Here is a 17,821-nt window from a genome sequence, read left to right as displayed (position 1 = left end):
ATCCACCCCCTCCAAAGTTTCAAATTTTTGCAATTTGACCAATTGTATCCAAAACTTCCCATATTGCCCCTAATTTTTATTTTTTAATTTTTTATAAAAAAAAAAAAAAAAAAAAAAAAAAATCAGGGTGGCTGTAGCCACCCCTTTGCCCATCTAGCCATTTTTGCACCCCCAATTTTTTTTTTTTCATAAAAAAAAAAAATCAGGGCCAATATGGGAATTTTGTGATAATATTGGTTGAATAGAAAAAAATTGAAACTTTGTGGGGGTGGATTGCAAAAATTGAAACTTTGATGTTCGAATTGAAAAATGCTGTCTACTTTGGGGGGGTAAACTGTAATTTTCCCTTTAAAAAAAAAAAAAGGAAGGTTAAGATGGGCATGCCATAGAGGTGTGAAGTTCAAATGTATGTGCACTTTTGATGGAGCGATGAGGCTTTTGCATTGATATTGATTTACTTATTTACCAAACAAAGCAAGTTAAAGATTGAAGCATGTGTCGTGACTTCTAGAATTTCTTTCGACACTTGTGGCATTTTATAATTTTTAAATCTGTGTGAACTTATCTTAGATTCATGTCATTTTATGTCCAATTATGAGTTGTTTATATTTTTATAAATTTGGATTTATTGGATATGAGATTTTGCAGAAAGGAGATTGGGTTCAACTACGGTATTTGTTTTGAGATTGTTAAGTTTTTGTTCAGTATTTATTTCAACAATGTGTTTTATTTTTGTGAATATACACATTGTTTTGTTTTTCATGCATACATATGGTTTTGAGTATACATATTATTTGGGAAAAGTACACTTTACCCCCCCAAAGTTTGGGGCGATTTTCAATTCGACCTTCAATATTTCAATTTTTGCAATGCACCCTCCCAAACTTACAAATTTTTTTCAATTCGACCAATTTCATCCCAAAATTCCGATATTGCCCCTAATTTATTTATTTTATTTTTTATAAAAAAATTTTTTTAAAAAAATATTCGGGGTGGCCATAGCCACCTCTTTGGCCATTTGGCCATTTTTGCAACCCCCCAAATTTTCTTTTTTTCTTTTTTTTTTTTTTATAAAAAATAAAAAAGTAAAAAAAATTAGGGGTAATATGGAAATTTTGGAATGACATTGGTCGAATTGAAAAAAATTTGCAAATTTGGGGGAGTGCATTGCAAAAATTGAAACATTGGTGGTCAAATTGAAAATCGCCCCAAATTTTGGGGGGCTAAAGTGTAATTTTTCCATATTTATTTTTATCCTTAAAAGGGAGGGCTTTGACAACTTCATTGATATTTATTTCAATCATATGTGTTGTTTATTTTGATTGAAATATTTTTTGACGAGCATAAATTGTTAATGTGTTATACAATATATTTATGTTCAACATAAAGACTTAAGCTTTATGGTGCACAAATTGACAATTTCCTGCATGCGTGTTAAATGTGGAACATAAAATCCGAAATTTTTATTTCCTTCATCTTGGATGACAAGCTTTTTTTGTCCTAAGAGATTTTCAGTATTTTTCTTGGAGACATATAATCATGAGAGTAGTAAATTATATATATTCTCATAAAATTTGGTTCTACCCCCATCAATTGATAAAATATAAATGATGCAACTATTGTAGTTGTAACACTTATTGATTTGTAAAATGACTCACATACGTGAGATAGTTGAGTCAATGTAAAATAAACTCACACATCAATGGGAGATTTATTGTGAATGCACGTGTGAGTGTTTGTCTCATATTAAGGAAATAAAAGAAATGGGTACATGTATTATATTGAAGAAAACAAATGTTAATATCTGTGTATTTTGTATACACATTGTTTTATATACATTGTTCATAGCATTTATGATACTGAAATATTTGGTTATGAACAAAGACTAATTTCAAGATATGTGCTATAATAAATAAATAAAATGGTGCGCATATTATTGTTGCATGTGAAACTATATGCATTCATTTCAAGATCTATATGTGAATTTATATACATTCTTATTGAGATTAAGGAATTTTGTGCAATATCAATAATTGTGTTATGTATAAAATTGATCATTTTGACCAGTTAAGATCTCACTTATCGTGGGACTAACTGCGATAAATTGTTAGATTTTATTGTTGATTCAATGAAGGATTTTGTGACGTTTGAGAGCATCGGCATGTTTAATACATGATGCATTATTGCCTTTATTGTAATTCAGTGATGTTTTGCATGTGGTGTAATTTGGTGGTTGCTACGGTTTTGTGTTATTTTGATTGAATATTATTTTGTGTCTATTGGTTAAATCTCTAGCATGTTTGAAATATATCTTGGTGTAAATCTAGAGATTATTTGCGAATATAAAGTTTTTTATTTAAAGAAACAAAATCTATTTTGCCCATAATATTTAATAATGATTATCAAGTAATTATTCAATTATATTGTGTCTTTATTATTGTAAATATGCACTTGTTAATTATTTTAATGAGTTTTTTCAAAATATTTTTGGATTAAGTGAGACAAATAAATGGATTTCATTTACACTTTTACATAAGAAAAGTTTTTAAATGAGATATACAATTTACAACTAATGTTCATTTTGATTATGAGTAGAAGTAATATTTATGATTTTCTGTTATATTTCAATTGAAGTTGAACTACTTGAATGTATAATGATATTCACTTAGAGATAAATGAACTTTGAGAGTCTCCACTAGGGTTTCTCTGAAACGGCTAGGTTGGAGTGGTAGTCTTCTACCGCCTCTGTGGGAGGAGGAAAGGGGTGGTTCGGAGTGTTAGTCCTCTACTGTTATTGCAAGAGAAGGTGAAGGGTGCTAGTTTTCTACGCGGCATCCTCTGGCTATATGGCGGAGGGGTTGGAGGCGTTACGTGGCAAAATATCCTTGACGGGGGGTGAAAAGGTTGGGTTGAAAATTTGTGAAGGGGAAATCGCAGATGGCCGGGCAAAAGGGGAGCGATGTTTGGTTTGCAAAATCGGAGGGGAGCGTCGGGTTAACAAGGAGGCGTTCAGAACAGTTTTGTCTCGAATATGGCAGCTGTCGGGCTCAGTGGTTTTCAAGGAGATCCAGGATAACATTTGGTTGTTCGAATTTGAGGAGATACATGATAAGAGACGGGTGCTGGAGGGTAGGCCCTGGTCCATCGACCGTCAAATTCTGGTTTTGCAGGAGTTTGATGGGAGTACTCCGCCCTCGCAAATGGACTTCTCTTTTTCACCGTTCTGGATTCAGGTTCATGAGATGCCCCTATTGTGTATGACCAAGGCAGTGGCTAGTAGGATTGGAGCGTCATTAGGCAATGTTGAAGACGTCGACATAGCCGGTGATGGAGTGGGGTGGGGAAGATGTCTCCGTATACGAGTTACTATTAATCTTCGTGCACCACTGGAGCGAGGAAGGGCATTGCAGGTGGATGGAAAAACACATTGGGTGATTTTCAAGTACGAAAAGGTTCCTATGATGTGTTTTGATTGTGGTAGAATTCTGCATGGGCCTATAGGGTGTCTGGTGATGGCGAGTCCCAGGAGGAATACAGATGGAAGGAAGCAGGAGTGGGGTGTTTGGCTGCGGGCCGAAGACTCTCGGCGGAACAGTGGAGGGGATAGGGGCGGAGGAGCTACTCGCTCGACAGACATGGGCTTTGACAGCGGGTATTCAGCTAAGGGAGGGGAGAATAAGGCAACTCATTCTATTAAGGGAAACCCTAGTTGCTCTAGTGATGGAGAAGATGGGACGAGTAGCAAATATTGTGATTCTTTCCATATGGAGGTCGAGGGATTGGCGGGGGGCGGTGATGTGTTGCTGGATACGCAGGGGACTGATGCGATTTTCTCTCCTCCTATGGGCGATTCGGACGTGAATAAATGCATGGGTCCCCAGGCTGGTTTAAGTGTGGACGAAGATGCAGTTGCTGTCAAGAAAGGAACTTCCAGCGCGGCGCCTAGTCAAGTCACTGTGGCGACAGATAGTAATAGTTCTAAACAGGTGGCCAGTCTGACAGGTGGGTCCAAGGGGAAGGAGGTTGCTAAGGTGAGTTGTATTAATATAGAGGGGAGGGACGAAGGTGGGTTTGAAAGCCTGACGACTCAAAAGGATGCTGTGGGTGTGGTTGAATGTGAGCCAGCAACTAATGTTGGGATGGAGGGGACACAAACCAACCTGAGGAGATGGAAAAGACGAGCAAGAGCACCGGAAGAGGAAAGGGTGAGTTTACCCCGTTCGGGTGCTAATAAGAGAAAGGCCCTTCCTACAGGAGAAGGGTCAGCAGGGGGTGGGAGGTTGAAGAAAACTTGCTATGAGATTGGGCTGGAGCAAACAGTTGATTCAATGACGGCGGTGGTTGTTAAGCAACCCCGCCAAATGAGTCTCATAAGTTGGAACTGTCGAGGGCTTGGGAACCCTTGCACAGTTCGAGACCTTAAGCAAATGGTTAAGACTAAGAAGCCCAGCTTTTTGTTTTTAATGGAAACCATTTGCAACAAAAAGCGTATGGAGCGGATACGAGTGAAACTTGGTTTTGAAGGCCTTTTTGTGGTGGAGTAGGTGGGCAGGAGCGGAGGTTTAGCTCTCCTATGGAAGGTGGCAGGGGAGTTAGAAATTCAAAACTACTCCCGGCGTCATATTAACGCTATCGTGAAGGTGTCGGACAATGGGGTGCCATGGAAACTCACTGGGTTTTATGGGCACCCTGACCCTACAAAACGAGCAGAATCATGGTCCCTTCTCACTCATCTAAAAATATATGCTCCGATTCCATGGCTTTGTGTGGGCGATTTTAATGAAATCACCCTCCAATCCGAGGAAGTTGGTGATGGTCGGCGACGAGAAGGACAGATGGAGGCATTCCAGACAACTCTTGAGGAGTGCAATTTGGGTGACTTGGGGTTTTCGGGCCCAAAATTTACGTGGTCTAACAAGCAACAAGATGATACCCACACCCAAGAAAGGTTGGATCGAGTTGTTGCTAATAGCGGGTGGTGTGAGATGTTTAACTCAGCGGGGGTGGACGTTTTGGCAGCAAGAACCTCGGACCATAACCCACTTTTTGTTTCTCTCTATAATACACAGTCCTGGTGCATGCAGGGTAGAAGAGGATTCAAGTTTGAGGCCAGTTGGCTTCCGGATGAAGAGTGTGGGGCCATTATAAAAGAGGTCTAGGAGGAAGCAGGAGATGGGGGGAATGCCATGACGCACGTGCGGGGAAGTTGGACCGGTGCAAGTCTAGGCTCAAATGGTGGAGTAGGGGTAAGTATGGAAGGCACGAAAATCTGGTCAAGGAGAAGACTGAGTTGCTGGCCAACCTGCAGACCCGTGAAGGACCTGAACATTATGCAGCCATTAAACATCTTCAAATGGAGATAGAAGCTTTGCTGAATTTTGAGGATACTAGATGGAAACAACAAGCGAAACAAAATTGGTATCAGGATGGGGATCGAAACACTAATTTTTTTCATGCATGGGCCAGCCATCGACGAAGAATTAATACTATTAAGCGGGTTGTTGATGTCGAAGGACGAGAATGGTCCAAGGTGGAGGAGATTAGTAGTGCTTTTGTGTCGTATTATGAGAAATTGTTCGCTTCTGAAGGGACCGAAGGCAAAGAGGTGTTCTTAGAGGGTTTGGCAGCCAAGGTTACCGAGGAGATGAATTTTCGCTTGATAAGCACTTTTGAGGCGGGGGAGGTGGACCTCGCCTTAGCACAAATGCATCCACTTAAGTCATCGGGTCCAGACGGTTTCTCTGCTTGCTTCTATCAGAATTCATGGAGTACGGTACGTAATGAAGTTTGTCAAGCAGTCCTTGATTTTTTAAATGGTGGCTTTTTTGATTCAACGATTAATGTCACACACATAGCTCTGATTCCTAAAACAAAACACCCTACCCGGATTACGGATTTCCGCCCCATCAGCCTTTGTAATGTTATTTATAAGTTAATTTCAAAGGTATTGGCAAATAGATTGAAGCGGGTGTTAGGGGAGATCATCTCCCCAAATCAAAGTGCGTTTATCACCGAGAGGCTCATAACGGACAATGTTCTTATTGCTTTTGAGGCCTTACATACGATGGATGCTCGATTGGTTGGCAAGGAGGGGTATATGGCCTTGAAACTCGATATGAGTAAGGCATATGACCGGGTTGAATGGGATTTTTTAGAATTAGTCATGAGAAAAATGGGGTTTGCAGACTAGTGGATTCATTTGACCATGACCTGTGTACGTACAGTCCAGTACTCGGTTATTATCAATGGGCAAGCATATGGGGAAATTACACCATCGAGAGGCCTTCGGCAGGGTGATCCGCTCTCGCCCTATTTTTTCATAATGTGTGCTGAAGGGCTCAGCTCCGCCTTGCAAAGGAGAGAGGGTGTTGGTGATCTTACGGGCTTGCCTATTACTCGGGGTGGCATAAGATTAAATCATCTTTTTTATTGCGGACAACAGTCTGTTATTCTGCAAAGCAAAAGAATTCGAGTTAAGGTGCCTTCAACAAGTCCTTAATGATTATAAGCAAGCTTCGGGCCAAAAGCTAAATAAAGAGAAGACCTCTATCTTTTTCAGTCGAAATACCCCGACTGTAACACGAGGGCTACTATCACAAGTGGTTGGAGTGCCGGTGACATAGAGATATGACACATACTTAGGCTTGCCAGCGCTTGTGGGAAGATCCCGACTCCAAGCTTTTGAAGGGATCAAAAGGCGCGTTTGGGATAAAATGAACGAGTGGAAAGAGAAGTTCCTGTCACAAGCTGGGAAGGAGGTGCTCCTGAAATCTGTGGTACAGGCAATCCCAACATATACCATGAGTGTTTTCCAACTGCCAAAAACTTTGTGCCGGGAGATAAATGCCATGATGTCTAAATTTTGGTGGGGGCATAAGAAAAATGGGAATAAGATAGCTTGGATGAGTTGGGAGAAGATGGGGAGGTCCAAGGAGTCGGGTGGGCTGGGTTACCGAGATTTGGAATGTTTTAATATGGCCTTGCTCGCAAAACAAGGTTGGAGGTTGATCCAAAACCCAGAGTCGCTAGTAGCAAAAATTTTTAAGGAGAAGTATTATCCGAATAGCACTTTCCTAGACACTCCGATGGGGACGAAACCGTCTTACGCATGGCGAAGCATATGGAATGCCAAGTGGATACTACGGGAGGGTATGGTGTGGCAGGTTGGTGATGGATCCTCTATTTCCATTTGGGGTGACCACTGGCTACCGGTGCAAACAACTCATAAGGTACAATCACCTGTTCGGTTCCTTGAGGAGACTGCGAAAGTAAAGAAGCTTATTGACAACAATACCCATTGGTGGAATATTTCCCTAGTGGAAGCAATCTTTCACCCGGATGAAGTAAGTGTAATTTGTGGTATTCCTATATGCCTAAATTCGCAAGTGGACCAACTGATTTGGGGCCCAGCTAAGAACGGAAGATTTACCGTTCGTAGTGCCTATCATGTTGCATTGGAGGCTGGTGGGCGATATTCGGGAGGGTGTTCGGAAGATGGGCAACAAAAAAGCTTGTGGAGAAGGATATGGCGGATCGGAGGCCCAAGGGTGGTGAAGATGTTTTTGTGGCAGGCCTGCAATAACATATTGCCAACAAATGAGAACTTGTACAAGAGGAAAGTTCTGAAAGATCCTTCCTGTCCAATCTGCAAGTGAGAACCTGAAACAATGTGTCACGCGCTATGGACTTGTCCGGCGGCACAAGACGTTTGGCATGGAAGTCTGAGGGAGATACAAAAGAGCGCCACGGCAGATATGAGTTTCTGGGATATTGTTGGGAGTCTGCTGGATCGCTTGGAAGGTGCCGAAGTGGATGTGTTTGCATGTACTGCAAGACAAGTCTGGCTTCGCAAGAATAAGTGGGTTTTTGAAGGGGCTTTCTTCTCTCCAGTACAGCTGCATGAGTGGGCCTCTGACCAGGTGGAGGCAGTTAAACAAGGAAACCAGGGACGAAAACAGGGGAGTGGGCTGTTGTGTTAAAGATCTCCAACACGATGGAGTCCGCCAATATCAGATTTTTTGAAGTGCAATTGGGATGCTGCGGTTGACCTGGCGGGGAAAAGAATGGGGATGGGTATTGTACTCCGAAATTATGCTGGTGAGGTGGTGGCGGCAAAGTGCTCGACGTAGAGGTACATCACTGACCCCATGACTACTGAAGTTGTGGCAGTATGGACAGCAGCTCAATTCATTCGACAACTTGGAGTAGAGAAGGTTATCCTTGAAGGTGATTCTCTTGGAGTGATCCAGAGTTTACAAGGGGAGGAGAGTAGTTGGGCTTCAGTGGGGCAATTGCTGGAAGATGTGAAGATACTCATGGGTACCTGCAGATCTTGGCGTGCCATTCATGTTCGAAGAGCAGCAAACTTGGCAGCAAACAAGTTGGCTAAGGTGGCGTTGCAATTAAATGAGGAACACCAATGGCGGGCCTCTACTCCTTTATGTATTCGGGACATTGTAATGGCTGAGAGATCTTGATCTTTTTATGAAATAATAGAATCCCATTTCAAAAAAAAAAAAAAAAAAAAAAAAGAGATAAATGAACTTTGGGTTAAATGTGCATAATTTTTTTGTACACCAAAATGATAATTTTGAATGGTTATGTATCTGCTTATTATGAGACTAATCATGATAAATTATTGAAATTTACTGGTTCAATGTGGATATGTTGTTGTACATCAAAATGAATGATTTTGAGTGGTTATGTACTTGCCTATCATGAGACTAACCATGATGAATTATTAGATTTTATCGGATATTATTCGAAATAAATAAATAAATTTGGGGTTATTATTTTGTGAATCGTAACAATTATACCAAAGTCCATACGGATAATAACTTTGCCCTTTCGACAAATTATTATATGGTAGGATGCTTAGGACAATGAAGAAATTGGTTAGATACTTTGCACTTGGTTGCCCAATCTTATCCTCTTGATAGCGGGTCATTTTAAGTTCTTGTATTTAATTATTTTGCTTTATCATGCGTAGCAGTCAATTTTTTTGTATTGCAGACTCTAGCATGAAATTGAGATAAAAATAATGTATAAGAGTCAATTGTGTGGTACAGACTTTAGTATGGATTTGACATAAAAATAGTACATAAGAGTTTATTATTTGTTAGAGACTCTAACATGAATTTGAGGTAAAATTAATGTGTAAGAGTGCAATGTGTATTTTGAACTCTAGCATGTGTAAGATAAAAATCTTACTATTTAGTGAATGGGGATATTTATGAGCGCATATTTATGGTTTTATATGCATCATAAATTTCTTGTGACATCTTCAATCCTGATGATCCTGGCATATCTCTCTTGAAAAGACACATATTATGAAAATGTGATAACTTCCAAGTCTCAAGAGCCTCAAGCAATCATATTGGAGTTAACTGTGTGTAGCTCGATGTGCACTTAACGGTAATCCACATTTATGATGTAGTTGGATATTGTGATGCCGATTATTTTGGTTGTCCAGGTAGTGTATTTGTGGTGGTGGGAAGAGCTATTTTTGTGGAAAAGTGTTATATAAACACTTATAGCTTCCTCAACTATGAAGACATAATGTGTAGCTTGCTGTGAGGCTACATGTTAGGATACATGACTACATAATTTCATCTCAAGGTTGGGTATTCCAGATGCCATTGTGATGCCGTTAGAGATATTTTGAGTTAATTCTGCAGATTTTTTTCTTTCTCTTAAAATACTAGGAGCTCCTTGCAATACAAGCATATTGACATAAAATATTTATTTGTTAAAGAGAAAGCTAATTGAATCTCACGTTTGTGTAGTGCTCCCACAGAATATATGTTGGTAGATCTACTGACAAAGAATTTTGGCTCCTATAGTATTTCAGGAGCATGCGACTCATATGGGGTTGTTAGAGTCTTTTGTTCTATTAAGTTAGTGAGAGTTATGTGCCTTATATATATCGTGAGTATGTTTATGTTGCCATTTGTGTGCATTTGTGTTAATTATGGCATTGATGTTATGATACAAGACATTGTGTGTGAGTCTCAGTGAGACATTGTATATTAGTCTTAGTGGGCTTCATTTGAAAATATACTGATCACTATTTGTGCTATTTGTGAGCAATACTTGCATTCTATTTTTCTACATCACGTGATTGTAAATACTTGTTATATGTTATACAACCTATCAATGTGTTCATAACTTGTAGTTGCAAACACATCCAGATCAGATTGTGTTTTTGTAATACTTATTTGTGTTTACTTGGTAATTAAATGACTTATGCAGTCTAAGTGGGAGATTGTTGTATTTTATTTCTTTTTTTCTTTTTGGGTGGATTGCATAGTCATTTTAATATTTGGGTCCATAATGGGTTGGACCAATTCTATAAGCACTTGATGAAGCCATGTACTCTCACCCTACATATATAATGATGTTAGCACATTAAACTTTATTAGGTCATTAGAGCAATTAGGGTTGAGAGACTAGTACCCCTACACACACAACACAACAGGACAAAAGAAGATGGTAGACTCATCTTCTAACAAATAAGGTACTTTACATTCTTTTCATTATTGTTCACATGTTATGGAGTAAGACAGATTTATTTAGTGAAATTCTAACAAAAAACACTAATCATTTTGGGGAAAGGTGTCGTTTCTTTCCAAACACTGTAAAATGCAATCCACTTAACTTCCTTTTGAATATCTTTGCAACCTATATTGTCTTGCGAAGAGATTTCTGATTTGCTCCCCCCTATTTGAAAGTTCATTCTAAGTTTTAGACTCATACCCAAGCATTGAAGAAAGGGGCGGAGAGAGGTAAAAATCTTCCATAGATCCTAAGCTTTCACCCTCAATATTACAAAAATATTGATACTCATTTTATTAAATAATTAAAAAAAATTGAAACTCCATTTTCTCAGCAACCAAACAGTAAAAAAAGAAATTCAAAATTAGAAATTGGGAAAGATGACGGGTCCTCATCTTTTTACCCTGTTTCTTTCTCTTCTTGTTTATCTTCCCGTCCACTAAGTGACGCACAAGTGCTGAATCTCATCAAGTAGAACATCACGAAGTCAGGCAGGTCTAGAGGATGTTCTCAAGGGTCTGATTCTTGAAGGTTGAAGTAAGAAAACAAGGAAGATGAGAAGAATAAGGTTTAAAATTAAAGGGCATTTTGGGAAGGGAAAAGTGGCGAGAAAAAACTTAATTTTTGGGAATAGCTTAAATATTAATGATTCAATATGACCGTATATAGCTTAAATGAGTGGATGTTGTGATCCTGAGCATTAATTATGATAATTAATTTCAAGAGTTAACTTAAATCGTTTGATCAAATCTACAAGATTGAGCTCATGGTTATTTAAAGCACCATATAATTTCCAGAGCATGAGGTGGCCTACAACTGGATCCCATTTTCCCTTCACCAACGGTTCAGATTAAACAAAAATTAATCTAACGGTTCATATTAAAAATCAAAGGTGCATTTTTGGCCTCGGTAAGTGTGAGCGTCAGGCACAGAGAAATTATTAACTGTGAGTTTTCACACTCAATTACGCTCCATGTCGCCCAATGATTGATCCGAACCATAGAATAAAAGATCTTAGTTGATGATTAAATGAAATCGTTGGATCTTTGTGCGGTGATGGATATGCGGGACATAAGATTATTGCCTTTTGAGTTTATGCGTATCCCACCATCACGCATCAACGGCTTACATTTAATAAAAAAAACATTGAACGGTTCAATACGTTTTCACAAGAATTTAGGTGATTTAAATACAAATCCTTAATTAGTCAGTACCAAAACGCACCATTTTTTTTAATTTTTTGCATTAATTACTATTAACTTTGTGTTTAATGCAATTCAAAGAATATAATTTTATGTTTAGGTTATTTAAACGTTGAGCAATTATTATGCACATTTAAGGATAGTTAAGGAAAAAAAAAAAAAAAAGATAATTAACTAGTCCATACTTGTGTACTAACACCCTACATGTCGGAGGGTTGGTGTAATACCCCAACCTTTTAATTGAGATTAAGTATGTCCCAATTGGATTAGGAGAGTGTTAAGTTGGATTCTGAGTGTAAGAGGTGGATTTTGGACTTTTTCTTGAAATTTTCTACCAAGTGAACGTTCGAAGTTGGATTCAAACGATCAAGGGGAATGTTGGATTTGAACAATCAACGTTGCTAGTATTTTTTTTTTTAATTAAAAATAAAAAAATAAAAAGAAGCATGTGAGACACCTCAACCCTTATTATCCTTTCAGCTCGCCTATAAGAAGGATATTACGTCCCTTAGTCACCATTTTCGTCCATTAAAATCCAGAAAACCTTAAGAGAGAGAGAGAGAGAGAAAGAGAGAGGAGAAGAATGAAGATCTTGTTGTTGTTCTCAAGAGAGGTAACACCTCTTACTTTGATCTCCTCTCTACTACCATTTTTAAACATGTTTTCTGTTGTTAGCTTTGTAGTATTAGTTTGTGTTTATGTTAGTATTATAAGTTTTTGTGTTGGATATTATGGGTTAGGTGGTGTTTTGTTGAGTTAGACCATGCTTAACATGTTGAGATTAATGATTTTCGTTGTGATTACCCTACTGACTCATAGATTTGTTATAGGTCTACTTGGTCATTTTGGTTTTAATATGAGATTAGTGATGGGTTAGTGAGTTAATAATCTTAGACGTGCATTTCGGTGCATGGAAGTGTTATTTATTGTTAAGTCAGCCTTAAGCTTGACAATAGGACCTTAGATCATGTGTGGGTGGGTAAATGTAAAATGGGAGGTTTTGTCAGACCTTTGAACGTTCACGAGGGCTACCGAACATTCGATACAATACTCAAACGATCGATGGCCATATAAATTGACCATTTTGCCCCAATTTAGGTTTATGGTATTTTCGTCTAGATTAGGGATTGATATTAGATTATTTTACAGCTTTGGATGTCAGAGATGGTTTAGAGAATTACCCAGTGGAAAATCACGACGATGGTGAGTAAAAACTCACACGGATACTTGTTATTTTAGTTCTCTCATGACATGATTATTTTATGTATTAAATATGCATGTTTACAACTCATATGAAATGCATCTTAGAAAAATGTGAACTGTATTTTGTGAAAATGATTGATGAAAAATAAAAGGATAAAAATACGAGTTCGTAAATGCATGCATGCATGGAAAAGACTGTGAATAATTGAATCATATAACATAGTACATCGGAACGTGCAGAATAACGATTATGAGCTTATTATTATAAGGGTTAGCCTTATGGTCAAAGAGATTTGATTTACTTTTATCGTTTGGCCTTGGATCCAATAGTTATTTGTGACGGGCACATCATGGAAGGATAGGTCACCATTACAGCATTCCACCCAAGATTGAATTTGGTCGGGCTACTAGAATATGGTGATATACGACACTATTTAGGGCACCAATATTGTACTACAAGTCACTCGAGACAGCGCCAACCGTACTAAGAATGGGTTAAAGGCTTGAATAAACCATATAGAGTTGAACTATAACTTGTTTCTTTTAATTATAATGTAATTATATCTATATTGCATCATCATGTCATATAATCTATAAACTGAGAATCTTACCTTATTACCGCTTGTGATTTATAAACCTTTTAATAAATAACTAAGTTCACTGCAAAAACAATGATTAGTTCATGTTTATTATTACTCACTCAGTCTTAAACTTACACTTGTATATTTTTTCCTGCAAAACATGTGTTATATTATAGTTAGTTTGTTCAATGATGACGGAAACGATGGAGAATGAACCATTTTTTAACGAAAAGCCTTGGAGGATTTGGCTGGACTTATTTTTGAGGAATTGGTTTTTGATGTTAAGAGAAAATACGGGGAGGAGGAATTGATCATTTTTAGAGTATCTACATGGTATTATATTTAATTCAGTGTATTTGGAGTGAGGGCCCTCAAATTGAACCTATTGTTGAGGTTATTCAAGATTGTGATATGACCATTCATGGAGATTTTAGAGTTTGGAGTTGGGAGTTGGCAAACAACTTTCCCATGTTGGAAAACAACTTTCCCTCCTTACCAAGTTCAACATCAAATGACGAGAATTAAAATATCATTTAAAAAAAAAAAAAAAAAAAAAAACCAAAGTCGCCGCTAGTTGGAATAAAACTTTTCAAATTCCATACCAATATTTTACCACTTCATAACTCACACATTCAGTTAGCAATTGGTGTTAACATGGACAAAAAATCCCTCACGTGGGACTACTTTCCAAAATGTTATTAAAAAGTATTAAAAAAAAAAAAAAATGAAGGGGTGGCCGAACCACCCCCTTCTCCATTTACTTTGTTATAGGAACCGAGAAAAAAAAAAAAAAAAAAAAACACATATTATGCATGTAAGTGGTTCCTTCAATGATCGCTAACTATCACTCACCAACCAAGTCACAATATTAGGTGCCCCTTAGAGGCTCTCTCAGTTAGCTTCCATAGTCGACGATAAAATCAGACTTGCAAGTAAGAGTGTAAACGAGCTGAGCTTGAGCGAGCTTCTCTTGTTTAGACTTGGCTTGTTTAAATTTTACTCGAGCTCAAGTTCAAGTCGAGCTCAAGGATGAGTCAAAAAAATCAAGTTCGAGCTCATTATAAGTCGAGCTGGCTCTTATATTTATTTATTTATTTTCTTAAAAAAAAAAAATTAAACTTCAAGTACTCTTAAATGGCTTAAGAAGTCAACTTGCATATGAGAATTTCCTAAGCCTGGCTAGTCGGAGTATGGAGCCTAAGTCAATACAGCAAGACACTTAGTTTTAAAGAGATAAGATATGCATCCTTTTATAGATAAGCAAACTTGGGGATTGATATTTTCTTAGCAATGTAGGACAAGTTAATATGTTGTATTCAGACTGCATTTGGACAACGCCCCCCACAAAAAAATATTTTTTCAACGTCTCTCTCTCAATCTCCCTCACCAGTCATAGCGCATCTTCCACCTGAACTCCCATTTCCCACTCTCTCTCACTCTCGCTCACCAGATAGGTAGTGATAGTGTTTGTGTCTGTTTGATTCTTCAATAATTTATACCTTTCGCAATCTCCCTCAATAGTTTCTGTTTGATTCTTCTTCCTTTTGTTTAGGTCTGCTCTAATTAAATCGGAGTCTTTTAAATGATTGCTCTCTCTCTCTCTCTCTTTCTAATGCTTAAATATTAGTGCAATTTTAAGATTTTAATAATTATGAGATTTATAATTAATTATGTGTTACTTAGTTTATATATATATATATATAGAGAGAGACACACACACACACACGAGCTTATACGAGCTTGCTCACGAGCTTAACCGAGTCGAGCCGAGCTTGTTTCGTTTAATATTCGAGCTAAGATTTGTGTTCACGAAGCGTTTAATTTAATAATCGAGTCGAACTTATACGAGCCGATCCCGAATTCGCTCGTGAGCAGCTTGCTCACTAAACACCCCTACTTGCAAGTGTACCTTTATGGTGACCTCAATTGAAAATCGAAGTTTGTTGCTTCCAGAATATAGATTTGGTCTTGCAGTCAACGCATGTGGCGCACCTTTCTCTAATAAAAAGACTAGCACTAGCACTAAACGCATCAGAAGACCATCACCAACGACCTTGACAAACTCAAGCCCCACATTTTCAACCACCATCTCTATTGTGGTAATTCTTTCGGCTGAATCTGAAAGTACTTTGTCATGGTAACTATGTTAAGTTAATTGCCTATCGAAAAAAAAAAAGAAGTGCTCCCAGTAAAAAAATTACTACTCTATTCAATAGACCAAGAACAATTGAGAAAAGATAGATGAGTACAATATCTCTTCGAATATGAAATATGGTGATACATCTGATAGTACCAACCTACATATGTCTCTCTCCCATCAATCGGTACTAGTTATTGTTATTTGGATTCCTCTTCACTTGATTTGTCCGATGACAAATATGAAGTGAAAGAAGGATCCTCCTGTTGGGAATTAGATTATACTCTTTCTCTCCCATCTTCTCACAAATATAGAGATGAATTGATCGATTTATCAAATCCTAGGTCGAGATTGACGAGGCTTTGAAGTTGTACCCTCCGTTATGGTCTCTTACTCTCTGCTTCCTCTTCCTTTTTTGCCACACCGTCATACTCGATGACAAAGCAGTTACCAGCACTGAGAGGGCTTGCGGCAGATTTTGATAAGGCATTGGAGGACTTAGTAGACTCTGCTTGTGGATATAGAACTATAGAAGGCCAAGTGAGGCCCCACCAAGGCTGCCATGTCAAGGTATAGTGACAACAACATTGTTGCGGATAAAAACAAATGAAGGAGACAAATCTTGGGGATGAAAGCATGAAAGCTTGATGCTGCCAATTGTACTAATAGCTCAAGGTTATGCTTTCTTGCTGGTCATACCAGATTTGATTCCCCATTGCAGCGCCGCAAGCAGGCTCTATAGCCTTGTTTGTTAAACAATAGGGCACTATTCATGCATTTTGAATAATAATAATAATAATAAAAATAATAATTGATATTGAAAAGTGAAAAAATTATGTTATATAGTACTTTTTTTTATTTAAATAGTAGTAAAAAGTGAATGATATGATATAAAAAGTGAGAATGTTTTGATATTATTTTTTATTTTATTTTTTTGAAAAATGAGGTGAATAGTATTTAGGGGAGGGGTGGTGTTTATAAGTAAGGTCGCTATATTAGCCTATATATGTATATAACCGCCAAAGCTTTAGCTTGTCAAATTTACAAATTTACCGACAAGATTCCCTCTTGCTACTTCCACGAGACTTGACCTTACCTCAAGTTGGCACATTTTATTGCCTTCAGCTACTCCCAATGGGTCAAGGTGTTGCTTAATCAAGTAATGCTTTAAGTAGTGTCCTGTTATTCTCCTAAAGATAATATGACTTTTAAAATCATCATTAGATTAAAATTCAATAATGATCATTTCAAATTTAATAATCTAATATATATATATATATATATATATATATATATAGGGGAGTTTTAGACAGGAGTCTCTGAAATTTCAACTAGTGGCATTTTATTTTGCTGACAAGTGTTAATTTAAGTGTGAAACCTACACTCTAAGGACTGTTATTGGGTCAGAGTCCTGTATCTAAGTTATTTCTTTAGAAATCTCATCCTTAAGTACCTACGCTCATAACAAATACACAAACATATCTAAATGATGTCAGGTGTTTCCTGTGTGTTTTTGTGTTTTTCCGTACTCAAAAATTTAAAACAAACGTACATTGCATTTTAGAGATGGAACATGAAAAGTCTAAAAAGAAATATACAAAAAATTTGTGCCGGATGCATTGCATATGGATATAAAGAAGAAAAAGAACAAAAGTTTGTGAGCCCATGTTTGACAGGAGAAATTAATGAAAGATTGCTATTTCAACAAATAGTGCAAGTTATATTTGTCGATTGTTTCGTATTTTTAAAATTCCAAAAAGCACTTTTAGATAGCCAAAGTATAAGAGCCTTTTTTTTTTTGTTAAAAATAACTAGTTAAATTATACACAGATTTAAAATATTAATTATGTAATTTAAAACGCATTTGGAACGAGAGAAATGCAAGAAGTTTTGAAGACTTGGCTAGGAATTTAGAGGACCTTACGCATTTTTTCTTGTACACCCTCTTTACTTGGACTGCTGGTCGGTTTGCGCCTATAGTGATCAGCTTCTAAGATTTTCTTTTTATGTTCTCTTTTCTTTTTCTTCTACTTAGTCGCTCTCTTGTATACTTCCAGTGTACTAGAGTTGCGCCCCTCTGCACCTTTGATATATATATCTTTATTTATTAAAACAAAAATTTAAAACAACTTAAATAGCCATAA

At 37.5% G+C, this 17,821-nt stretch overlaps 1 protein-coding gene across 1 annotated transcript; it reads left to right on the top strand.

Annotated features, from left to right (window-relative positions):
- Window positions 1-2,846: 2,846 nt before the first annotated feature.
- Window positions 2,847-5,159, top strand: LOC148584990 (uncharacterized). Its single transcript, XM_088517632.1, has 2 exons — window positions 2,847-4,430; window positions 4,545-5,159. Exons 1-2 carry the CDS (start codon window positions 2,847-2,849, stop codon window positions 5,157-5,159), a joined length of 2,199 nt encoding a protein of 732 aa, XP_088373758.1.
- The last annotated feature ends 12,662 nt before the right edge of the window (window positions 5,160-17,821 follow it).

The sequence above is a fragment of the Corylus avellana genome, chromosome 6 (genome assembly GCF_965113065.1).
Source record: "Corylus avellana chromosome 6, dhCorAvel1.hap1.2, whole genome shotgun sequence".
NCBI classification, from domain to species: domain Eukaryota; kingdom Viridiplantae; phylum Streptophyta; class Magnoliopsida; order Fagales; family Betulaceae; genus Corylus; species Corylus avellana.
This window is presented reverse-complemented; position numbering and strand designations above follow the sequence as displayed.